Source organism: Bos javanicus, chromosome 8 (genome assembly GCF_032452875.1).
Source record: "Bos javanicus breed banteng chromosome 8, ARS-OSU_banteng_1.0, whole genome shotgun sequence".
Classification (NCBI taxonomy): domain Eukaryota; kingdom Metazoa; phylum Chordata; class Mammalia; order Artiodactyla; family Bovidae; genus Bos; species Bos javanicus.
In genome coordinates, this window is record NC_083875.1 from 46,423,352 (window position 1) to 46,450,373 (window position 27,022).

The 27,022-nt window shown below is 35.4% G+C and overlaps 1 protein-coding gene across 5 annotated transcripts in view; it reads right to left on the reverse strand.

Moving 5' to 3' along the window:
- Positions 1-4,643: 4,643 nt before the first annotated feature.
- PTAR1 (protein prenyltransferase alpha subunit repeat containing 1) overlaps positions 4,644-27,022 on the reverse strand; it is a 49,108-nt gene continuing 26,729 nt past the window's right edge. For 3 of the 5 annotated variants that reach the window (XM_061425503.1, XM_061425505.1, XM_061425506.1), the window contains exons 4-7: positions 26,401-26,505; positions 24,065-24,278; positions 15,230-15,534; positions 4,644-12,868 (exon numbers count right to left, since the gene is read on the reverse strand). In XM_061425503.1, the coding sequence (XP_061281487.1) occupies positions 12,526-12,868; positions 15,230-15,534; positions 24,065-24,278; positions 26,401-26,505 (967 nt within the window). In that variant the 3' untranslated portion in view covers positions 4,644-12,525. The remainder of the gene's footprint in view (positions 12,869-15,229; positions 15,535-24,064; positions 24,279-26,400; positions 26,506-27,022) is intronic. The other 2 variants (XM_061425504.1, XM_061425507.1) reach the window with 2 other exon arrangements.

Below are 27,022 nucleotides of genomic sequence, written 5' to 3' on the forward strand. Positions count from 1 at the left end.
AAAACCTTTTCATTTCCATATAAATTTAAAGTAATTCATTAATTTCACTGAAAAAACCCACTGGAATTTTGAAAGATTGTTCAATCTACAGATCAATTTGGGAGGGATATTTTATATGCTGTCGAGTTCATAAATATGATACTTTAACTTAAAAATAACTTTGTACTCAGATTTTTAAATATTTTTGTTCTATTATTGTGATAGTAACAATGAGCAAAGCGCATAAAACATGTGTCCATGATCCAGTTCAAGACAAAACCCCATCAGCATCCCAGAAGTTCCCCATCTTGATGCAATCCTTGATCATGTTCCATTATTCCCCAACTAGAAATAACCATTACCTTGACCCTTACAACAGGTTTTTCTTTTGCTTTTTTCATAGGTTTAAACATCTATTTTAAACATCTTACATGAAAGGAATTACATATATATGTAAAATCCCTCAAATACAATTTATATACAGAATTTTATATATAACTTTAGTAAGTAAATTTAAATAAAAATGTAATTATTTTACTTAATATATAATATTGGATTGGAAAAAAAAAAAAAATTGGGTTTTCCCATAGTAGCTTATGGAAAAACCTGAACAAACCTTTTGGCCAACCCAATATATATAATTCCTCAAATAGCTTTTTTCTGTATATAGATTTCTATAATGGCAGTTATGTCATTCCAGCACATTGAGCTTACCATTCCCACTGTCTTTTGACTTTAAATGTTGCTAATGAGAAGTCAGCATTGGTATAATGTCTTATCATCAGTTACTTTTAAGGTTCTATTGCTGCTGGGTATCCTGCAGTTTCAGTATGATTGGATTTCTTTTTATTTATCCTGCTTTGAAGAAAAATTTTAGTATTTTTTCCCAAGAGCTTTAGTTGTGTCCAGTTGGAGAAGGCAATGGCACCCCACTCCAGTACTCTTGCCTGGAAAATCCCATGGACGGAGGAGCCTGGTAGGCTGCAGTCCATGGGGTTGCAAAGAGTCGGACACGACTGAGCGACTTCACTTTCACTTCTATGCATTGGAGAAGGAAATGGCAACCCACTCCAGTGTTCTTGCCTGGAGAATCCCAGGGATGGGGGAGCCTTGTAGGCTGCTGTCTATGGGGTCACACAGTTGGACACGACTGAAGTGACATAGCAGCAGCAGCAGTAGGAGTGTTGGTCCTGCCACTACTGGAAATGGGAATTAATCTTAATTTTTAAATAAAATTAGAATCTTATATACTTCTTTATAACGGTAAGGTACGTATTATGCCACAGTAGGAAAATGCCAATTTACTGAATCTCTTACTGTTGTGTATTCAGGTTGTTTCTCATTTTTTACTATAGTAAATACTACATGAAATACTTTACTTTAAAATTTTCTTCACATGGAATAACTAACATTAAGACTTGTGTAAGATCAATGTCACAAATTAGATGTGTCACCCCTTAGTGACAGACAAGAGAGAACTAGTGATTATTTTTGCTCCAGGGGCCCTTAGTAGGTGTGAGCATGTGAGTGAAAGTTGCTCAGTTGTGTCCAACTCTCTGTGACCCCCACAGACTATAAAGTCCATGGAATTCTCGAGGCCAGAATATTGGAGTGAGTAGCCTTTCCCTTCTCCAGGGGATCTTCCCAACCCAGGGATCGAACTCAGGTCTCCAGCCTTGCAGGCAGATTCTTTACCAACTGAGCTATGGTGGGGAGACTATGAAACGTCCTTGAAAGTAAAATAAATGGGGTGTTTAATGTGGCAACAATCCCACTTATTCACTCACTTTCCAGTATCCTCTCAACAGTGTGTCTAGGGAGATCACTAGCAATTTAAGAAATATTAGAATACAGAAATCTGATGGAGGGCCATTTCAGCCCATTTCTCCCCTACACAGAAAGCTGACCTTGCGTTAGTCACCGTAATTACTGTGAGAGGTACACAAGGAATCTAATACAAGAGATTTATATATCTTCAGAGGATTTATACATATTCAGAGGATTCCAATAATAAAAGTGTAAATTCAAAAGTATTATCTGTCTGCTCATATAATTAAGGAGTGGTAAGGAAATTCCTCCTAGCAACCAGGATTATTCTAAATATACTTCTTTGAAAGAAAAGACAATATAAAAATTATTGCTTCTATTTTCAACTTCTGCTGTAACATGGGACACATATAATAATATTGTACTTCTTATAAGAAAAAGGCTTACTATAACTTGTTAAATATAGTTGATGCCCAGTCTAGCCATTCTGGAGTTGAGTGAAATGACAGAAGCCATGCCATTTAATTTAAAAGGGGGGAAAAAAAACACCAAAAGCAAAAAATTGAGCTTCCAGCATGAGGAAAGTGATACTGCCAAATACAGACAAATGATGAAAGGTTTATCATATTTAAAAGTTGTAACTGGCTAGTGTATTATCCTGCCTCTGTTATTGTTCAAGGAGCATTCTATTAAGTGAAGCACTTTGGTAATACTGTTGTCAGATTTCTTATGTAATCTGATTACTTGTTGAAATCAAGACTGTCTTTAGTAAACTACTTCTCTTCCCTAGGATATCAAATAAAAAACAATACTGTGGACTAAACATTGTTCATGGTACTTGACCCAGTGCAAAATAAATTCTGTATCTTGCTGTGTGCTTAATTGCTAAGTCATGTCCGACTCTTTGTGACTCCATGGGCTGTAACTCACCAGGCTCCTCTGTCTATGGAATTCTCTAGGCAAGAATACTGGAGTGGGTTGCCATTCCCTTCTCTAGGAGATCTTACCAACTAGGGATTGAACTTGCTTCCCCTGCATTGCAGGCAGATACTTTACCGCCTGAGCCACCATGTAAGCCTATATCTATATCTATCTATATCCTATTTACAACCAAAAACAGATGTAGATAATAGTAGTGCATTATTTAAAATATAATCTTTAGTAGTCATGGGACAAAGTAACAAAGGCCTTTTCCCACAAAACATCCTTTTGAAACATATATATATATATATATTTCTTTTTTTTTTGGTTACACACACGAGGCATGTGGGATCTTAGTTCCTTAATCAGGGATCGAACCTGTGCCTCATGCAGTGGGAATACAGAATCATAACCGTTGAACCATGGAGGAAGTCCATGAAATATTTAAAATTTGAGTTAAAAAAAAAGTGTCCATTTCATCAAATACTTTTTGGAGCTTATGTATGTATTATACATTTTAAGTAACTCTAACTCTAAATGCTCTGTCTTATATAGAAGTGAGACTCCAGATTAAGAAAACATGGGATACACCACTGAAATAATCAAGTAATTCCCTGTTCTATACCTTTATTTGAAATATATAGGAAGAAGTATATCTAGTCATATTGATGATTTCGTTGACTATTCATTATCAATGCAGTTTAGAGACAACTGTGACAATTTCTCTCATTTGTTTTTGGCTTTTTGTTTTAATGTTCTAGATACAAATGATATTTTAAAACTCTGTTTACAAATGTTAATCAGATCATTGGTTTCACACAGACAACAGCTCACACCTCCACCGCAATTAAATAAAACAGGCTGGGGGACTTAAGTTGAATTGTAAAACACTACAGGTAAAAATAAAGTCATACTTAACACTCATTTTAGGAGATGAAAAGTTTACTTTAAAATTGCAAACATTTAGCAAAGATAAGACATAAACGCTATTTTCCATATTCTACAGAAATATAATTTATAGCTGGCTTGATACATGGTAACATGATTAAAAACAAATCTAATGGAAAAAAAAGAATGGTTTCATCCTACTTTTCTGCAACTTATTACAATTTAATAAGTGTACCAATAAGTACTGGAGGACAGCTGCATGGGAAGATTAGAATCCTAGGGCTATTTGCTAAATACACATTATTGTATTATAATGATAAGAACAAAATAGGTACAGATATACAATAAACATGCAATTTAAGCTATTATTTTGAAGAAGCAGGACAGAATTTAGTGAACATATTGAAAAATGTATTATTAATAATGTGTGGTTATAATCAGTATATTATGGTATTTTACAAGGCATGGAATAACTTCCTCAAATAATGCTTGGCAAAATGAAACAGGTTGAGCCAACTTCTAAAGAAAATTTAAAACGAAGGCAAAGAAAAACAAGTGGATAATTCAGTTCGATTCTCTTCTAAGTATAATAAATAATTTTTAATGTACCATAATTTCATGCCTACCTCAGCATCTCTAATTTAAAATAAAGCCATACTTTGTACTCTATGAATCTGCTTTGTCCAACAGAGCAGCCCCCAGCCATAAGTGGCTTTTTGAGCATTTGACATGTAGCTAGTCAGAACTGAGATGCTCTGAGTGCAAAATACACGCTGAATTTTGAGGACTTTCTATGGGAAAAAAAGGTAAAACACCTCAATTCTGTATATAGGTTACACATGTAAAAGAATATTTTTAATATACTGGGTTAATTAAAATATATTATAAAGCTAATTTTATGTATTTCTTTTTTTAACGTGGCTACTAGCTTTAAAATTTTAAATTACGTTATGTAGCTTACATTTGTTTTTACTGGACAGCGCTGATACAGAAAATCTATAGTCATTATATCAGCCTTAGAATTTAGCATCACTCTTAAAGCACTCTGGACTATTAACTCACAGAACACCATAAGCACACACTGTAAATACATTATTTCAAAATTTATTTTTATCCCTCTGCAAGGTACACGTTTTAAGTGTAAAAAGAATTCACAAAATATTTAATCCTTAAAAAACATCAAGTAGAATATGGTAAATGCCAAATGAAATTCAATGCCGACTGTAATACTGGGGGAAAATAGTTTAAGAAAAACAGCAGTGCAATCAGAGTGAAGACAATTGGTATCTTCAGTAAAATAAGTTAGTCAAACTTATCTTTAATATCCAGGATCTGACCGTGCACCACAGATCATACATGTAACTTGTCCCATTTAATTATAACCTACACTGTTCATTTAATCTTAACACTGACTGCAACACTCCATTTTCTGGAAAATCTTTAAGCATGTAAAATTAACAGACATGGTGAATTCTAATAGCAGAATATAATATCTGAGAACTATACTTTAAAGTCCCTCAGTGTTAAAGTAAGCAACTGCCTAGTGTCCAAGAGACTTGAGTCCAAAGAGACTTCGTGAAAAAAAAATTTTTTAGAAGCTATGAAGAAAAAATAAGATCACTGCTCTTTTAGCATTTTCTTCTTTTTAGTTTCTTTGTAGCAGGGTGTATAAATATTTGGTGTATTTATAAAACCTCGTCTTTTATTTTGTCCAATTCAAAAACAAGTTAATCTGGTACATATTCCATATATACACCATTATTCTCCTAGGAACAACAAATACCAGTACACAATACCCACAGTGGTCACCTCAGTCAGAAGCCAGTGTTCGTCATGCATCAACAATCTCATCAGGAGGCACTGCCTAACTATGCCCGTGCTGCATATTCTGCTTGTCACATCTCAGGATGGAATGCTTGTTTTTAAATTGTTTATCTGTTTGAATTAGGTAAACTCTGTCAAAAATGCTCTGAAAGTCACAAATTAATAGACTCAAACTACTAGATTATTCATATAAATTTCTTCCTCATTTTGCTATCACTACTTTTAAGACACTGAAAAGTAACCAAGACTTAGGGAGAAATAAACCGAACTTATACCAGAAAACAGAGATTCCCAGATGGTGCGTGCCAATACAGGAGACAAAGAAACGTGGGTTTGATCCCTGGGTCAGGAAGATCCCCTGGAGTAGGAAATGGCAACCCACTCCAGTATTCTTGCCTGGGAAATCCCATGAACAGAGAAGCCTGGAGGGCTACACTCCCATGGGGTTGCAAAGAGTCAGACACAACTGAGCACGCACGCACAGAGAGAGAGAGACTAGAAAATACTAGACCAACACAGAATCTGACTGCAGAAGACTATAGCAATTCTCTCTAGAGTTCAGCAGCCTATTAAGACATTTAATCACATTCATGAATGTGCCTTGCACAGAGATACTACTTAAACTTTTCATATCTTCAGACCATTTCTATATAAACGATTAAAAAAATTTTATTACATGTTACTAACTCCAACTTAAATAAGCCTAATTCATGTCAAATGAGAAAAATTTCCAGTTTCAAACATATATTACTATAAAAATATACTCTTCAATGAAAAGATGACAACAGTCTCCTTTCTGAAAGCTGTTACACTGATGTTAGATCAATAATCCACCAAGTATTTATTGAGCACCTACTATGAGTGCATTCGTTCTTTAACTAGTAAGAAAAAAAATCTGCTCCAAATGCAAGATGACATTTGTGAGGGAGGATAAAGTATTAGCATTTCTAACAGACTGCTGTATGAATCAATATCTGAACGTGTGAAACTGTTCATCCCTATGACATTGAAAAATCTCAAATTTATTATTGATCGCTTTATAAAGACAAACATTTGAAGTATGCTGCATAGTACTTTGAGGAAAGTGACTGCCATACATAAAATTAAGGCTGATTCCCTATATGTATGGAAGAAGAGTCAAAATGTCATGGTTCATAAGCAACCGAAGACTTACTATGAACAGTTTACACCAATATCTGGTTAATTCAAGCAAATGGGCACTTGTGTTAGGTTTCCAATTTTGCTTGACGGGGGCTGGTGTAATAAAGAAAACTGCTTTTAAATAGGAGCACTTCAAGCAAGTATGAAAATAAAAGTCCTTTGGATAAAATTCTTTGTAAAACCACTATATAAGCTGAAATTCCAAATCTCATTTAAATATATATACATATATATATGTGAATACACACACATATGTATGCCTTAAAAGTATCTAAATTTCACTTACAATGTTATATAGCTGTATATCATTGCTGTGTATGTTTGAACCTGATTATGTATCTTAAACACAATACTGTATTTCTCCTGAAGCTAAGAATATGGACAGTGATAAGATAAACAAGCTAGTTTTAACTTTCTAGCCTGTAACAATTCTGACCTGTTGAGTTCCTGCCAGGCGCAAGGCGTTATGCAATGTACTGAACATGTACACAGGCCTTTATGCAAAACACTCTCTCGGGGAGACTGAAGTTTTAAGAAGCATAAGAGTTATCAGTTTGAAAACCAACAGTAATCGTTTTTTCAACAGGATTTCCAAAAACTGAGACTTATGTCAACTAAAACACCGCTACCTTTGCTAAACATGGAAAATAATACAATACAAAAGTCATTTCTGTAGAAGACATGTGTAAGAGAACATTCATAATAGAGCCACAGGGACTGAAGCAGCGAGAGGAACGCGGAGGCAGTCACCGAGCGCCTATGAGCTACTGCGCTGGTAGTAGTTTATAAAAAATACTATCTATACTAACATTTTTAAGAGCTAGTAATATATTAGCATATTTTCACTTTTTTTGCCACTGAATATAAAGTTTTGTCCTAAATTTACTAATTTTTCTACACCCTGAGGAATAATAACAGATTAATAAAAGAAGTGCCAGGGTTAAGCTTTGTGGGCCATATTATTGTGCAGAAAGCACAAACTCTATATAGCTAATATGCTTGGAAGCACAAGATTTCATCAACAGAGTAAGCTACTGCTATTTTTTTCTTCTTTCTTTTTTTTAAGTAAACAGTTTGGTTTTATAGTGTTAACATGGCCTGGTGAGAATACAGAAGTCAAAGTTGGAAGCCTGAGGTCCCTAACCCCCAGATCCACAACTGACACAATAGCTTTGTTTCCACCATAAACATGACCTATTGCTGTCCTTTAGGAATACATATTCAACAGTTCTCTGAAAAGCACTTTAGAATCTTAAATATAATTAACAGTTATTTGCTATCTGGAAATACGGAATTCTGATCCTTCCCCTCTTCACACCCAAATACATAAAAAGCCACATTTTAAATTTCATGTCATTATTTACTTCTGTTCCTCCAATATTTGAAAAAATTAAACTTCCATTTCCCCTCCCTCTCAACTATCATCCATAAGCCTGAATTTGGGAAGGAGTTCTTAAAAGTCCTTAAAATGATGCAAAGGATTCACTTAGGACAACCATATGGCATTTCTGTTAGGACAGAGAGCCACTGTTTCCCTTTAAGCATGGGCTATACAGGTTTCAGGCTGATCTTTAGTTATGAATATGCCATCCTCTAAACGTGATGCCTCCAACCCCCAAAAAGTTAGCTATTACTGAGAAAGAACTAATTCTTCTTGGTAGGGTGCTTGAAAATGCAAACCAAAACATCCTTCTTGCTCATATCAGTAACTCACTTAAGGATAAAATATTCCACTAGACCATGTCTAGCAGTTGGAATAAATAAAATAATCAATTGTTTAATAAAATTTTCACCCTTTGATTTTTACTTAAAGGTTAATTAAACTTAAACATAATCTTGCTTCAGCGAAAAGTAAGAAAGGCACTCAAAGAAACACAGTATATGCACAGTTATTTTTTAAAAGACACTATGTGATGGTAAATGCAATTCTCAGGGTTGACTTTTCCTGCTCACTGCCTTCAACACTGAACTTGCCTAAGCTTTCCTCTGCTTTCACGCACTTCTCTACTGAACAGGAGCACATCACAGAGTATACCCAAGCACAGGAGGGTGGCAGCATGTAAAGTGCTAGGGTCTGTTAGCTCTATTTGAGAAATTTACTTAGAAGACAAAAAGTTCAGTTGTTACAATGCTGTTCAAATTTTCTAGCATACTTTCAATATTTTAAAGTTTTAAAATGTAATTTTCTAGTAAGAAAATAATTAGGCTTACAAAAGCTTTTTGCAAAAAAAAAAAAGTGTTTTCTAACTTCCTTTGATAAACTAAATCTTTAGCATCTTCTGTAATACAGGGGAACTAAGGTCGAAATTAGATTGTTGCATAGCAAGTGGTAGCATTCCTAACTTATATTTAGCCCTCATGTTTGATATCATCTTGTGCTATTAAGAGAAAAATACTAGACTGACAATTTGTTCTCAAAAATACTAAGTTTTACACACACATACATGTATATATCTAGACAAGCATAAATTCACATGACCTGAATATATCTAAATGATAGTGTATCACTATATATATGCGTTCCTACAAAAAAGCCACATAAAAATCCAAGAACTTCTGTTGGCATGTCTTGTGTTACTAAGTCCTTATCTGAAGACTTAAGTGGCTTTGTGTGACATCTTGTATATTTAATCCGATAAATAATGAAGCCTTGAATTTAAATTAGAATTGTACCACTGGAATAAGAAATATGACTCAAAGTCTGGGCCCAGAGAAAAAATGCTAAAACATAAAAAAGAAAAAGGGGACACTAAAAGGTATCAAATCCTTAAGTTTAAAAAAAAATGACTCACGGGTTTAAGAAATATCAAAAAAGTTCAAGTTGTGGAGGGGAAAAGGAGAAGCATAAAATGACTACTTATGCATAGATACAGATCAACAAATCTTTGAAATCAGTTTCCTCAGATACCCCAAAAGTGGCTCTGGCTCTATGGGCAAGATCTGTCCCCCAACATCATAAATGAATAGAAAGTAGTGTTCTTAATGAAAATGGTCTTCATTCTTCTATGAATTTTTAATATATATTAAAGTACAGTTAACTGATATTATACAGCTGCATTTCTTGGCTGGGATTTAACAAGCATAAACAAAGTAGTTCAATGAAGAAAAAAATCTAAATTAACTTATTCTATATGCAATAGCTGCTCCTAAGTATCATGAAGGCAGAATACATCATTCATTGACAATTCAGTGCTCTACTCCATCAATTTCTCAATCATAACTCACTCTATGCATCCTGCATGATTAATTTTCCCATCTTCAGTTAATCATTCATAAATTTAATAAATATTTAATAAGTCCTTACAATATGCAAGGCAGACAGAATCTGGAAACACATTACCAAAATAGGTACACTTAAAAAAGTAAAAGATTGGGGAGGAGTGATTGTACAGATATTTTATCTGTAAGATATTTACAGATCTTATTGCTTTTTTTTTTAACTTGTCAGTAGTATTCTTGACCTAGGATGGTCTACAATTCTTCCAGTAAAAGTTGGATGAAATGTGTGTTAATCTAAATCATCTTTTAACAGTGACATATTTATCGAAAAGTAAGTGAAGACTAATGAGTCTCTAAAAATAGACACATCCTTTCCACTGCATGAGCTCATTCAGTCCAAGAGATATTATCATGCTACAGCTAGTGAGCTGGATGTCCACCACTCAGAGTAAAGCACACAACTACACAGGGCAATATTATGTTTTTCTGTGAATGAACACTTGAAAACTACAAATTTTAGAAATAAAGTAGCACACAAGAGTCAGATACAAACTGTATCCTTTGGATATTTGTATTTTTACTTGGTACTTAAAACTATTAGGAAGACAGGAGACCAAGGTATATTAAAGGACTGCATGGCTTTGTGCAGGGGTGAGTTAAGAGACTTAAAACACAAGAAGACAGTTAACATCAAAGAAGGGCAAGAAACTTTGTGGAAGATATAAAAAAGTGTGGAACATTATAAAATTTAGCTGATGTTTCACAGGAGATTGTCTATACTCATGTCTTGACACTCTCACACTCACACACCAAAGCATAAGCAGCCCTATCAGTCAGGATACTTAAAATGATTCTTGGAAGAAAACTAACAGTGAGGCCAAAATCTGGCAACGTACATTAGAGGAACTTACTGGATCTCCACGTCACCTGTGTGTAGTTTACCCCTTAATCCCTGCAGCTGCTAAAAATCATAAAGTAATAGTTTTATCCAGAGGTCTAGGTAGACCTTGAGGTATTTGATTCAAAATATGCTTTGTACATAAAAGGTTATAAAATTATGCTCATAATGCCAATCATTTTCTCACCTAAATACTACAAAAAGTTATAAAAGGGTAATTTTTGCTCTAGGAGAGAAGAGCAGCTTCTGTCTATAAATACCAGCCTAGACAAGCTTTTTGGTATTCTTAAGTCTCACTTGATAGTTTGCCACTCAACAAAATCATGATACACAAGTAAAGTACCTATTCTTTTCCCTTAAGGCAACGTTCCTCACTCAAGTCTAGAGTCTCCATAACAGTGAGATAGAAGAGGTCTGTTTTCCCTACATGTCTTCTTACCCTACAGGCAGCCTAGCATAAAAAGAGGAAAACAGGCAAAGCATGGTGGTCACACTGTTCCAGCCACTACTACATTTTATACACACAGGATAATAAACTGCCCCCCTAAAAGTTACCCAATAACATTATTAGGGTAACTTTTAGGGGGGCAATTTATATTCATATTTGTGTGTGTTTAATGGGGTATGGAATTAACTGGAAACAGGAGAATATCTTTAGTTTACATCTATGAATATAATAGACAAGGAAAAATATACAAAAGTGAAGCTGACCAAAAAAAAACCACGGATGGGGAAAATAAAGAGAAAGGTATGTGGAAAGAAGAAATGCAAAGCACTGTTTCATATCAAGAAATAGATATTACTTTCACCACATCTGTCTCACCTATTTGAAAAATGCAGCCCTTATTATTGAAAAGGTAAGATGGATACTTTGGTACCTCATCCCTGATAAATTCAGTATCAAAGTTTCTAAATTGTTTTATTTTTTAAAATAAAGACTGAAGAACCAACCTTCAAGACTATTCTTTCCCCCTGGCTTTTGCCAGTAAACTTAATAATCCCTTCATAAAAATTTTGTAGTTTATCCAGTGTATCCTCAGTAACTTAAAAACTTTACAAAGGAAGGTTTTTAATGGATACGTTTTTATGCATAAGCCTGCCATATTGTATGGTGAATTTGGAGGAAAATAAGTAGTAATAACTAAAAATGGCGTTCTAGGTTTTTTTAAAGTTGACTTTAATTGATTGAGGTAAAAAAACTTATCAAAGCTAGTAGTAAAAATAAGTTTCCACTACAATTACATAAACTCATAAAATTAGTTTTTTAAAATAATTAGTTTAAAAATGGATTATATTAGAACTACGTTGTTCATATAAATTCCAATACTTCTGACTTTGGTTACGTTGGCCTATGACTTGAGTATAACATGCTAGTGAAAGAGAAATGGTGTGTATTTTCACAAATTCATCCATCTGGCCATCTGATTCTCAAAACAGCAATTAGATCGAGTAATTCTGAATTTGTATTGTTCTTAAGCTAAACTACAGCATAACTTTTTGATTACCAAAAAAAAAAAAAAAAGCCTATACAGCAACTGCACTGAGGTGGGCTGAGGTGTGTGTGAACCAATCTGGAGAATCAAATGAGCAAAGTCTCAAAGACAGGAATATACAGGATGAGAAGTTAAAAAGAAAAAAGTTAAGACTCACTGTTTAGCAAGAAGGAACTACACAGTTATTTTATAGCCAAAGGAATGCCAGTTCTTAACAAAATAAATAAAATGAAAGATTTACTAGGGACTTTTAGCCTAAAGATGAAGATCACATAGTTAGCCAATAGTAGCAAACAGTTCATGCAACTATGTAAATAAGAAAGAAAAGCCATATTGCACTAAAAAGGGGAACTTTGCAGGACTAATTCACCTCTTTCATTGACTCAATGTAACCAGCCATTTTCTGTATGCATTGGCAAACCTGGCCTGTTCCACGTTCCGACAGGTGGACAGTACTTGATCGATGAACCTGTGCTCCATTTCCAGGCCCAGGGAGTCTGGAGCTGGGGTCCGCTTCAGGCGTTTGATTTCCTGGGAATAGCCTTGCTTGCTAAAGTCACTGAGTCCATCCACCTCCATTGCCTGAGACGTGTGGGGGCCTGCTGGGATACCGTGCAAGTCACTCAAAGTTCCCCCAGGACTGTCGGCAGGTGACAACTGGATCACGCTGTGAGGAAACCTACCATTTAAGTGATGCTGAAGGTAGAAAACATGCCGTCTGTGAAAGAAGAGGAGGAGGAATAGAAGAGAAAAGAAAAACCACATCACAATGTCAAGCTTTTCAGAAGAAAACAGAAAAGTAAGTTAGACAATTTCCAAACACACAGTAGTGTTCAGTCTCACTGCCTCCGGTAACCCAGAGCGATCTGGGGAAGGAGAGTAGTTAAGATGTAGTCTCTGGTATTCGAACAGAGCTTCACAAGTCCAGATTACTAGTTTGTTGAAATACTACCCCAAAGGTTTTTAAAAAAACGTTGACTGAGATGAGGACAATCACCTGGTGCTGTTACTCTCTGTAACTATAATATGAAACCAGAGATGCGTTTTTGCCCAATCTCTGCTATAAATTAAAATATAAAACAAAACCAAAATTAACCTCATTGATAGCCTAAAAGACAAGTGATTTTCAGCAACAAGAGGATTAAATAGCTCCTCTAGAGGATTAGTCTATGGCCTCTATCCAGTACTTTCTTTAATAAGAACAGAACTGCTGCAACTGGACTTACTTATCTTAGAAACCCTCTGAATTTCCCCCTAATCCAGCACTACAGTCTCATTAAACATCCACATGTGCTAGAATGTGCTGGGCTCTGAGTAAAGTATGTTAAAACACACAGTTCCTGTTCTTCCCCTAAGGAGAGTTTTCCTGCTCTTAGAATCATCTGTAGTTATTTGTTAAAAATGAAGATCCATATGCCTAATTTCCAAAAATTGTGACAAAATGGGGTCCACATCTTTGTACAAAATAAGGTAAACTACATAGATTTTAGGTTGTTATATCTCATTTATATTAACAATTCTAAGCCTTTAAAAGAGAATTCTATTCATTTTCCTAGCTTATTCTGGAACAAAGGAGCATATAACATATTCATTTTACAGATAAATCTTAAAGGACAGAGAAGCAGCTTAAGGGCACTGAATCAGTAGAAAACTGGTCTGTATGATATATAGGTCTTCCCAACTGTCTCTTTTCCCCATTCCAAACTCCCATTAATCTTATGAACAAAGAAAGTTTCTGTTCTAACAATCTAGCTATCTTCCGAAAACAAATATAATTTTTAATATTCTCTAAGCCTAGCTATTAATGTGTCTAAATATGAAACAGCAACAAAAATCTAACACCAAAATATGCAAGTCAAGATCTCTCTCCTTTTCTAAAAATGTGGAATAAGACTGTCTTGTTTATAAGAGAAAAAGACAATTTTGTATTTATGAAGGTGCCAAAGAGGGGAGATTGTCTTTCATCTTCTAATATATCTTTCAAATATATTTAGTCTGGAAAAAGGGAAAAAATTTCAATTAACTTAAAAAAATACACAATTATTTAAAATGCCTACCTCTTGCCTACCACAGGCAAGTCATTTGTCTATAAGCATAATCTTGTAACTTGAAGTAAAATCTGTATATTTAATGCCAGAGATGCCTCCAACTAAGTGATAATCCAAAATAAACCAATCAGGGGATTTCCATACTTGGATTTCATTTCAAAATGAAAAGTACTGTCAAAGGTACTTAAAACTCAAGTTATGAGGTTGCTAACCCTCGTTCACACCTTCATAATAATCCTGAATAGTAAAATTAAACAAATATTAATAAAATATATTTTATTTTACCTTAAAAATAAAAAAAAGTCAAGAGATTATACTCAAAGTAAATTAATCTGCAGGCCATCATGGTTGAGAAGAACAGTAAAGCTTAACTATCTGTGTGTGCTCAGACGTGTATGACTCTCTGCGACCCCATGGACTGTAGCCCGCCAGGCTCCTCTGTTATGGAATTTTCCAGGCAAGAATACTGGAGTGGGTTTGCCATTTCCTTCTCCAGGGGTATCTTCCAGACCCAGGGATCAAACCCATGTCTCCTGCATTGGCAGGCAGATTCATTACCACTGAGCCATTTGGGAAGCCAAAGCTTAACTATTCGCAGGGTCTAATCATTGATTTCAACCCTGACTATACATCAAATTTACCTGTTAGGGTTTTTTCTTTGTTTTTTTTTTTTTTTTTTAAAAGACAGATGGCAGCACTCTATCGCAGAAATGCTAAGTATCAGGATCTCCAAAGATGGAGTCCAGAAACATTTTTTAGTTTGGAAGTAACACATGTTATTCTGTTGCACAATCAAGGATGAACACCACCATCTTGAGCCATTGGCAAAGATCTGTGCAAAGAACCTCATGCTCATGAAGACTGTGAGGAGGAGGCTATGGTAACACAAAGTCCTTTGAATCACTCAGGCAAAGTTCCATAGTTAAATTACCGTATTTACCCAAGGAGGCTCCAGTCAGATGTAAGACCTTCTGTAGCTCTCATAAGGACACACAGAGTTTCATGCAGGAAATACATCTTCCTTCTCTTACCTATGACACCAAAGGGTTTCATGTCCTGGGTAGGCATCAATAAGATCAGTGCTGAATTCAACTTCTTCTTCTAGAAGATGGGGAAGATTTATCCTTGATTCCTCTGGTGAAGCCACTGCTTCTTCATCTTTTGGGAGAACTACAGTTGACTCACTTCTCAAAGGACTTTGCTCCAATACAGAACCGTCAGTCACAGTTTGGCTAATCAAAGACTTTAATAAAAATTGGCGGTAGTGAAATCCACTGTGGTCTGAAACATGCATGGATGCCCAGTGTTTAGTAGAAGATAGTTCATCAAGAAGAATCTTGTAGGAAGGAAAAAGGGAAGTGAAATGAGGAATTGCTAAAGGTTTTCCTTTCTCTGTTAATGCTTTGAATTTCTTTCATTCATTCCTTGTTTTGATAATGCCATTCCTATCAATATTTTGTACATAACATCCAACACAGTGTTGTTGCTTAATAAATACTCATGTTCCATTTCTTTTAGAAAATAATAATTTTTTTAATACTACAGAATTTAAGGACCTTTCTAATTGGCATACACATAGAACAGCCAGATTCTAAAATAAGGAAAGACTCTGGGAATTCACTTTTAATTTAATGCTTATACTGAAGGGAAAATATAAATTCAGAGGTCACTTTGATGGAAACTTTTTTTTGCATTTAATCAATCTGTACTGTATCTATTTGTTCAACAATAGACTCGGTGTAATTATTTCTTTGGCACTATTAAGTGTCATCAGGGCAGAAACCATGTCTATTTCGTTCACTACTTAATTCTAAGGGCTTAGTACAAAAACATGATGCATGAATAACAGGAATTTTCAAGTGCTCATGACTTTCACTATTTGTCTCAAACTTATCACCAATAAGTGACTTTTTTAAATAGGTAAGACAAAATTCAGCAGTGAATTGTTTAAATCTGCAAACTAAAGAATTTCAAATGGAGATAAAAAGGAAAGCAGCATTTCTGAAAAAATAAATTATTTGGCAGTGTCTCAGACAGGTTAGCAAACGAGTTTTGATCAGAAAAAGGTGTATTGAGGGCCTACCACATCTGTCAGAGAGAGGATTTTCAGACCACCTAAGGAAAAATGACATGTACTTATCAACAGTGAACCATACAGACCACACAATGCCAAAAAGCTCTTTTACCCGCTCTTCAGGGAGCTCAGGCAAATGCCTTCTCCTTAAGCAAGATCCCTCTCTACTTTTCATAGAGAAAACCAGAAGTCTTCCCTCTTCTCAGCCTCCATAGTTCTTGTGTGTTCCATCATATATATTATAGAAATTCCTGTACACCTTTTCATCCCCACTAAACTATATAAGTTTTTTAAGATACTTATTCATTTCTAATTACTGTTCCCATCACCCTATACCCTATATAAAAATGTTTAATGAATGAATGAACAATTTAATAAACAAAGTGACTGGTAAAGACGGATATGATTACTCCCAGCTAGGATGGTCAAGTTTTATCAGTGAAATGTTTTAAACATCTCCTTTAAATTATAATGAGTTAATTCACAGCCACATAAATTTATTTCAGAAGCTATTGCTAGTGAGTCTCTGAGAAATGGATAATGAGATTATTTGATTTAAAAGGTGGGCAAAATAAACCCACCAGATAAACTTCTACCTGCAAAACAAAAACTAATCTTAAGGTTTTTGTTTTGTTTTTTTTAAATTATATTTTTGAAGACTTAACCTGCAGGAAATTCAGGCCATAATACAGCAGCATTTTAATTATGGTACAGCTTCTTACTATGTATTGAAAAGAATAGAAGACTTGTTTAAAATGAATTTATATAATGTGAAAAACATTTAGATTATTTCTACTATATATTTTCTACATGTAAAAATTAAAAATTCATTGTAATTTTGAGGCAAAAATAGCATATATTTAAAAGGTTTTCAACAAAACTAATTCAATTCCTAAAAAACTCTTTTCTGAGACTATTTAAGAGAAAAATTCACTATATTCTTTTCCCTAAGATATAAAATGCCTACTAACTAAAGAAGAAATCTTTTAACAGGAATTTCAGGGTGTTTTCTTAGTAGAATAAAAGGCAGTGATTTTTTTAAAAAAGAAAGCAATTATTTTTAAGTGATCTTAAAGATACTGCACAAAGATATGGCTTAACCGGAAGGCACTGACAGAACAAATGACCTTTGTATAATTATTCTTTTCCAACATTCCACATAAAAATGAGTTAGTGAATAAATAAATTATAAGAAAACTATGGAAGCAGGGCTATGAAAGAGAAGATAACAGGTTTAAAATGAAAGACTACTAGAAATGCTAGTTCTTATAGACACATACACCATGAGTTCTATACATTTTTTAAAAAACATTTGGTTTTTCTTCTGATTATACAAGATGATCATTATAGAAAAATGTAAAAGTACAGAATATAAAGAAGCAAAAAAATCCCCACATCATTCATTATCCTACTGACCAACAATGACTAAACTTTTAATATTCTACCATACAACCAATCTCAGCTTTTTGCAATAATGCATCTGTATAATTTACTTAACACAAATTTTGGATATCTTTTATATCAAAATTTTATTTTACTTAAATTATAAATTTATTCCAATTTCATTAAGTATTATTCTACAACATAATTTTAAACTTTTGCATAATACTTCATCCTAAAGATTATCACAATTTAAACTATTCCCTCCTTTTGTTTCCACTTTGCGTAAGTAACACGCCTATGTATACACACATTTTAATCTATGTACATGTCTTATTTTTATTTAGGAGAAATTTCTAGAAGTACACTGACTGGAACAGTGAGAAAAATTCTGTAAAGTTCTTGATGTGTATTTCAAACTGCCCTCTGGAAGGCTGTATAATTTATGCCCCTATTGGAAGAAGATCTTAATGTTTGTTTCCTAAATTCCTCACCAATACTTTAGTTTTAGTTAATTTAGTAAGTGGAAGTCAAAGTTAAAGTTGCTCAGTCATGTCCGACTCTTTGTGACCCCATGGACTATACAGTCCACGGAATTCTCCAGGCCAGAATACTGGAGTGGGTAGCCGTTCCCTTCTCCAGGGGATCTTCTCAATCCAGGGATTGAACCCAGGTCTCCTGCACCACAGGCGGATTCTTTACCGGCTGAGTCAACCAGGGTAGCCCAGTAAGTGGAAAATCACATTTAATTTACATTTCCTTAATTATGATTAAAGCTAAATATTTTTCCTATTCACTTATCTTTGTTTCTTTTACAAACTGCCTGTTTGTCTAATTCTCTTTTATAATTTGCTCAACTTATTCTTTGTTAAAGTCATTACTGTTCTTATGGGTTTGTAAGAGATCTTTATATATTAAAGGTATTAAGTTTCTGTGTTGTAAATATTTTTCTTAATATATTACTGCAATTGATTTTTTAAATTCCTTTTTTCTTCACGTTTTTATTTCACTTAAGAGTTCAGGTTGGTATGTGAGATTAAAATCTAACCATTATTTTCTAAAAACTCAATCTTATTAGCATCACAAATTGAAAAAAGAATCCCTTCTCCAATCATGTGAAATGCCATATTTATCATCAATGAAATTTGTACACACTGTGCACTGGAATTAGTTTCTAGGCTTTTATACTCTCTCTACTGTGTCTATTTTTTGAGCCATATAGCAATATGTTTATATATTTAAATGTTTATAGAAATAGACATTAAAACTGTAGTACTGGCTCAAAAAATAGAAACATATAGCAATATCACTCTAGTACTCTTGCCTGGAAAATCCCATGGATGGAGGAGCCTGATGGGCTGCGGTTCATGGGGTTGCTACGAGTCAGGCACAACTGAGCAACTTTTCACTTTCCTGCGTTGGAGAAGGAAAGGGCAACCCACTCCAGTGTTCTTGCCTGGAGAATGCCAGGGATGGTGGAGCCTGGTGGGCTGCCATCTAACCGGTTGCAGAGTCGGACACAACTGAAGCAACTTAGCAGCAGCAGCAGCATACCAATATACAGAGTTCCTTATTTTTCCTTTTTTTTCAACAATTTCTTAACTATTCTTGAAGCTTTATTTATTAGAATTAATTTTTGAAGTTGAAAAAAAATTCTGATTTTTAGTATAGTCACAGAGTTGTATAGCCACTGCTGCTGCTGCCGCTAAGTTACTTCAGTTGTGTCCGACTCTGTGCGACCCCATAGACGGCAGCCAACCAGACTCCTCCGTCTCACTACTGTCATCTAATTCTGATACACTTTCTTTTTTCTTTTATTGATGTATAATTGATTTACAGTTTCAGGGGTAAAACATAGTGATTCAATATTTTTATAGACTATACTCCATTTAAAGTTACTATAAAATGGCTATATTTCGCTGTGCCACACAATCTATCTTTGCAGCTTATTCATTTTACATATAGTAGCTTTTACTGCCTAAATCTCCTACTCCTATCTTGCTCCTCATCCCTTCCCTCCCTACTGGCAACCACTAGTTTGTTCTCTGTATCTGTGAATGTTTCTGTTAAATTCATTCGTTTACTTTATTGAGTCCACATATAAGTGATAACACACAGTATTTCTTTTTCTCTGTCTGGCTTATTTCACTACGCGTAATACCCTCTAAGACCGTCCATGTTGCTGCAAATGCTGAGTAATATTTCATTATATATATTTATATACACATATATATCAATCACATTTTCTTTATCCATTCATCTGTTGATGGACACTTAGGAAGGTTTTGTAGCTTTCAATTCATTCTTTTTTATTGCTGAGTAATATTTCATTATATATATTTATATACACATATATATCAATCACATTTTCTTAATCCATTCATCTGTTGATGGACACTTAGGAAGGTTTTGTAGCTTGGCTTCTATAAATAATGCTGCTATGAAAACTGGGGTGCATGTACCTTTTCAAATTAGTATTTTTGTTTTCTTCATATACATAACCAAGGGTGGAATTGCTAGATCATATTGTAGTTCTATTTTTAATTTTCTAAGGAAATGTCATACTGTTTTCATTACTGTCTGTACCAACTTACATCCTTATCAACAGTGTACAAGGGTTTCCCTTTTCACTACGTCTTTGTCAACACTTTGATGACAAATATTTTGATGACAGCCATTCTGAAGGGAGTGAGGTGATATCTCATTGTAGTTTTGATTTGCCTATGTCATTATTATAATTTCAAAACATTTTCATCACCTTCAAAACAACCCTTATTCCTATTAGGAGTCCTCTAATTCCCCATTCCCCCCAGTCTCTGGCACCTACTAAACCGCTTTGCTTGTTCTGAATATGTCTCATAAATGGAATACTACTTCTAACTGTTTTCAACTGTGACTGTTTTCCTCCACCCCACCCTGAAAAAATAGATTATTTTAAAATTTATTTCAATATATGTCCACTGAAAAATACAAACATCATAGGGAACAAAAAATAGAAAATTAAAACCTCTTATAATTCTACCCCATAGCACTAGTAAGTATTCTTTATTCTGTAATCTATTTTTTTCCTGACTAGAAAACACATGCTTATAGAAAATATAACAAAATATATCCATAATGGCACCATGTTGGTGTGTATAAATATCTGTTGCACACTTATAATATGCCAGGTACTATTCAAAATACGTTAAATATTATTCAATGCTAATAACATAAAAAATTATTAGGCCCATCTCATGTTTAGTTTTATATCCTTAACTTATAATTAACATTTTCCTTTAAATAAAAAGTATAATTTCTAGTAGCAACAAAATATTCTACTTTGTGATGAACTGCAGTGAAATGCATTCCTTGTTATTAGACTGTTACCAGTTTTTCACTATTATATACAGTATTTTTATATATCAAACTCCCATATTTAATATAATATTCAGTGTTGACTGATCACTTAGTATCAGCACTAGGGACAGCCACTTTATGTGGATTCTCCTACTTAATTTACATCACTCGAGGAGGTAGAATTGTCATCATCCCCAATTTACAGATGAGGAAACTGAGGTTAGAGACGCTAAGAACCCTTTTTAAGGCCACATAGCAAATTGCTAGTAGAGTTAGCATTCATATCATGCTTGTATGACCACTGAGTGGAGCCTTTAATCACTATATCATCCTGCATCTCCCATTTTTTCTTTAGGATGAATGCCTAGAACCAGAATCGCTATATTAGAGATAACACACATTTTAAGGTCTGGTAAATGCTGCCATGTTGCCCTTTGGTAAGATTTTTATCAATTTCTATAATGCTTGTCTTTATATTATACCCTTCCTTTGTGGTTCACCTGGTAAAGAATCTGCCTGCAATGCAGGAGGCCTGTGTTCGATCCTTGGGTTGAGAAGATCCACTGGAGAAGGAAAAGGCTACCCACTCCAGTATTCTGGCCTAGAGAATTCCATGGACTGTAGAGTCCATGGGGTTGCAAAGAGTCAGATACAACTGAGTGACTTTCACTTTATACCCTTACCAAGCTAAATATGAGCACTTTAAAAAATCATTTTCAATTTTCTAAGTAAAAAAATGCTCCTCATTTTATATGTGTTTTTAAGCTGCTCTAGACAACTAATACTTTTGTGATTACTTCCTCTAACAGACAAAGCACTGTAGGACATGATCTCCCTGTTGTTCAGTTGTGTCAACTCTCTGTGACCCCATGGACTGCAGCACACCAGGCTTCCTTGTCCTTCACCATCTCCTGGAGCTTACTCAAACTCATGTTCATTGAGACAGTGATGCCATCCAACCATCTCATCCTCTGTTGTCCCATTCTCCTACTGCCTTCAGTCTTTCCCAGCATCAGGGTCTTCCCCCATCATCATGATCTCCTAGCTGGGCCCAACAGCTTATAAGAACAGAAAGTGGATTTTGTAAATTCAGCACCCTTCACTGAGAGTAAGAGATGGTGGCAGTGGTGATAGGAAAAGTGCCAAGATCCCCAAGGCAGAGGAGGGCAGGCTGACAACATGTAAGCCTAGCAGTGGACCAGGGCAGATGAGTTCATACATGACTTATGAGCTGTCATCTTTAACAGATGGTCTCAAGGAACCAAGAATTCCACCTTGGCCCTGTGTTTCTGATATATGGACTGCTTCTTTAAAAGGTCCACATCAAGGCAAGAAAGTTTCCAAAGAGCTCTCAGCTCACCTGGACTCTGCCTTCCTTTATCCACAACCTTCCCCTTTCCTTTCCCTACCTCCCACAGGACACCAAGTTGTGCAGCTGAGATGACTGACTTTAAAGCACTCCATATCCCCTATACCCACCAGATAACTTGTATTCACTGCTCCAGGCCCCTGAGAATGTAGCATCGCTCCCTCTCGCAGCTGTTGTCAATGAGCCCAGTCAGAGGAGACATTTCTGTGCTCCCAATGTGCCTGGAAAATTCCCTCAGTTTCAGCAAGTGTTACCCTGCTTTGTAACTGTCAGTATCTGTTTCAACTAGATTTTCAATTTGTTGGTAGTAAGCTTTTTGTCTTTATGCCATATCCAATGTATAGTACAGTGTCTGGTAACAATAAAATTTCACTACTTTTTTCATGAATGAATTGCACTGAGTTAACCTAGCTGGCAGTCAAGTTCCACCTAAGTTTTCTACCTATGCGGAGCAGAGAGAGGAATTCTGTGAGCCTCTACTAGGTGCCCAGTACTTTATACACATTAACACAAGTAATTTTCACAATAATCCACGGAGGCAGGCAGCAGAGCCCCTATCTTATAGATGAAAACATTAAAGCCTTACTTTACACAAAGAGCTAATAGGGCCAGAATCTGAACCTGGGTTAATGTGATTCTGTTTCTCTTTCCATTCCATTAGGTGGCCACCCCTCCTGAAATGCAAAGCCATGTAAGCTGCAAAGAATGCCTTCTCTTTCAGAATCATTGGCTTAAAATCCCTCAGAAGCGAAAGCTCTCCTATTTATTCTGGAGGAGTCTCTGGCTAGCACACAGAGAGAGGAGAGGGGACCTGAAAGGAGATACAGGAAGGGGAGGTAAGCAAAAATGGAGAATGCGAGCCCATTAATCTAAAAGCGCCATGTGAGACATTCTGACTCCTTTAAATTGTCTTAAGCCTGGAAAGCTTTTGGAAGAGTACTCTAGATTCTAAAGCACTGATACCATAAGAAGTGAAGAAAAAATAGAGAAGCTGTAGTATGTAAGAAGGAGTACAGGGATACCTGGCTCTCATTCTGATGAATAATAAATGATACAACTGTGGCTGAGTCCAAGCCATTAAAATTCTCTGGAAACTTCCATCTCCTCATTTCTAAACTAAAAGGATTAGGCAGTGACAGTTCCCAACCTGGTTCTGCATCCAAACAATCCCCTGAGCCTGTGAAAAATACTGATCTTTAAATCCTACCCTCATTTCGATTCAGTAGATGTAGGGTAGGATGTAAGAATCGTCAGGTAATTTACAGACTCGGCCAAGTGTGGGAACACCTGGGTGAGATCTCCCTCCCCAAGAAAAGAGATTGTGAAAAGGCAGCCAGCTGATCTAGCACATTAAGCCACATAACAAAAGGCTACCAAGAAAGAACAATTTCAATTGTATCAAGTTTAATCATCTCTTCCTATTTCAGGGCAAAAGGAGTTATACTCAGTCTTCCTTACTGCTTAAACCTTCTTTGTTCTACCAGTACACTAGCCTTAAACAGTGCCAAAGCTGTGCGGGTGAGGGATGCAAACTTGTTTTAAATTGCCAGTTTCCCTCGAGGTATCAGTTGTTGCAATCCTCTCTGGGCTACTGGGCCATTACTTCTCTCTTTAAAAGCTCCTCTGAGAAGGAATTACTACATACTACCAGATGATTTAAATGGCAGACAGACACGTGCCTAGGGACACAAAATAACACCCTACCTTGGTGTCTAGCTTAGCCAGGTGCTGTAAAACCCAGATGCGATGAGACCAGGCATTATAGTTGCTTGGGTATCTCCCTGCTGCTTCACCACAGACCTCCATCTCTTCTTGTATTAGTTGCTGTGTCCTTTCTGCAGGAATTATTCCCAAGTTTCCTTTGGTCATAAAGGAAGGCAAGGAGGTTTCCTGAATTAGCTGTTGTAGCACCCATCGCCTGTTAAGGTAACATGTGGGCAAGAAATGAGTAAAGAAAATAAACCAGAGAGGGAAACAACCAGAGTTCTCTTTGTTCTCAATTTAATTTCTATTCATAGACAATGCAAAGTAATGCCCAGTATTCAAGGGTCTTTTTTTGAGGGGGAGAGTTGTTTGTGTTTTTAATGATAATAATTTCAGCACCATGGATGTAGGCAGGGTGTGGAGGGGTGGTGGGGGTGAGGATAAAGGACAAAGATTATAGAAAAAGCATTCTAAAATGTTAACATCTGTCAAAAAGAAAACGTCATCAATTTGGAAATGACAACTCCAAAACTTCATTTGGCCAGGAAATGTAAAGGCAACAGGACTGTTTGTGTGTGTGTGTCTGATTGGTGGTACTGTGGGTATGGGAAGGAGTGATATTAATTATTGGCTGGTAAATACTCAAAAGAAGCACAGTTCACTTTTAATTATATGTGCATGCCTCACCCTTTGTGTGTTTGCAAAGAAGAAGCTGCATTAAGCTTTTATAAAGCAAAATTTCTATATTATAGCATAGAATCTTGAAGAAAAAAAATCAATATAATTAGTGAAACCATCACGGAGGTTTTAAATTTCTTCATCTATAATCTTCCCCTTATCTAAGATTTTTATTAGCATACATTTAAATGAAAAGCACTCAAAAGTGCCTCTAACCACTTACTGTCTTTAGTTTTTACAAATATTTTCTCATAAGAAAGCATTCTTTATAGATTAAAATTTTCAAGCCAGGATACAGGAAATTGAGTAACAAAATTCACTTTTGTCATTTTCAAATAATGTTATTTTTAACAACCAAAACTTGCTTTATAAAACCTTAGACAAGTCAATAAATCGATGGATGCATCTGTTAGTAATAACTCCCTTCCTCTACCATCACCCCTTTCCTAGTCTCCATACACATAATCATACACTTCTCTGTAGTCTGCTATCCCAATTTCTAATAGGGAGAAAGTACAACCAACTGCATCATTTGGAAGCAGCTGCTCTGCAATGCTCGAGTAAGGCAATGGCACCCCACTCCAGTACTCTTGCCTGGAAAATCCATGGACGGAGGAGCCTGGTAGGCTGCAGTCCATGGGGTTGCTAAGAGTTGGACATGACTGAACGACTTCACTTTCACTTTTTACTTTCATGCATTGGAGAAGGAAATGGCAACCCACTCCAGGGTTCTTGTCTGGAGAATCCCAGGGACAGGGAAGCCTGGTGGGCTGCCATTTATGGGGTCCCACAGAGTCAGACACGACTGAAATGACTTAGCACCAGCAGCTCTGCAATGCTAGCCAAAGGCAAGGTTACAGTTAAGATACCTTAAACTGACTTTAAGATCCTAAAAATGCTCAGGATTTAAGAAAAGTTAAAAGTGGCTTAATAAACTAAGAACAGATTTCTTCAGAGAATCTCCCCATTGACCCCAACCAGTAAGCCCAGACCATCTCATTTTAGTCAAAGATGTTATGTGTGATTCAAGAGTAAAATGCTTCCAGATAGCCAGGATTTTGAAAAGAGTTCTTACATGCACTTCAATTATCTGCCTCAGCTTTTAACCTAAAAATACTCTTTGCATTTATGGTCTTAGCAACTTTAATTCAGTCTACACCCCATTCACCTCAGTTGCCTTTATTTGGTTGATTTTAATAACCATAACAACCACCACCACCATTTTTACCAGGAACACACCTGACTGAATTAAATCCAAGTTTAATTAAAACTCAAGTTGCTCATTATAGTTGAATATCTAAGTGCAATTTCCATAACTGCTTCAGGTAGTTAGTAATAACATAAAATTTACTGAGTATTTAACATATGTCGAGCACTGTGCTCGTGTTTACATGCATTACCTCAAGTAAAACTCAACCACTAACTCTGAGATAGATGTAATTATTATTCTCATTTTACAAATGATAAAACCAAAGCCTGAAGAGATTAAATAATCTCTAGATATCACCTAAGTAGAAAGTGATGGCATCTAGGCTTGAATGTAGATATAATCTGACTTCAGAATTCAGTAATCAGTATGTGACCTGCTTCATATTCTGTGTTTTTTTTCCTCCACCCGTTCTAAGCCCTAAGAATTCCGTGGTGTAAATTAACCACACCTGTGAATCCATGTTTCTGGACTCTTCGGAAACTTAGTTAAGGCCAGTTTTCCCAGATGTAAGTCCTTAATTGGATTTAAAGTACCTGAGAGGATCAGCTCTTTTCTGTAAAAGAAAAATAAAAAGAACTATTACTTTATTTTTCTACACAATTGCATGACTATTAATATAACCTCATTGTGAAGCAAATTTCCAAGAATTCAAAAAATAAAATTCTCTTAAATGTTACACACAGTAATCAAGAATGTATTCCCATAATCTTGAAATAAATTAAAAAACAGAAATGGAAGCTCTTAAATCAGCAGTGGAACTTTAGTGGTCTATTTGGTAGAGGGCAAAGGAGTTTTCTGGCTTGTATCATTTCCAAAACTTATAAGGCCTGACTTCAGTATATGCAGGGCAGATCCCATACTAATCAAAAATTATTCTAACTTCCTAAGTAGGACTCGATATGGTCTTGTTCATTACCAAAACCACACATACAACAACAAACACATTGGATTGAGATGTAAGGGAAAAAAAAAATCATTCATTCAATAGCCATCCTAACAAACTTTATTTTTGAATTTTTCCCTTCTACCTTTCCTCATATGCATCTATATTTTAACATGCGATTTTATAT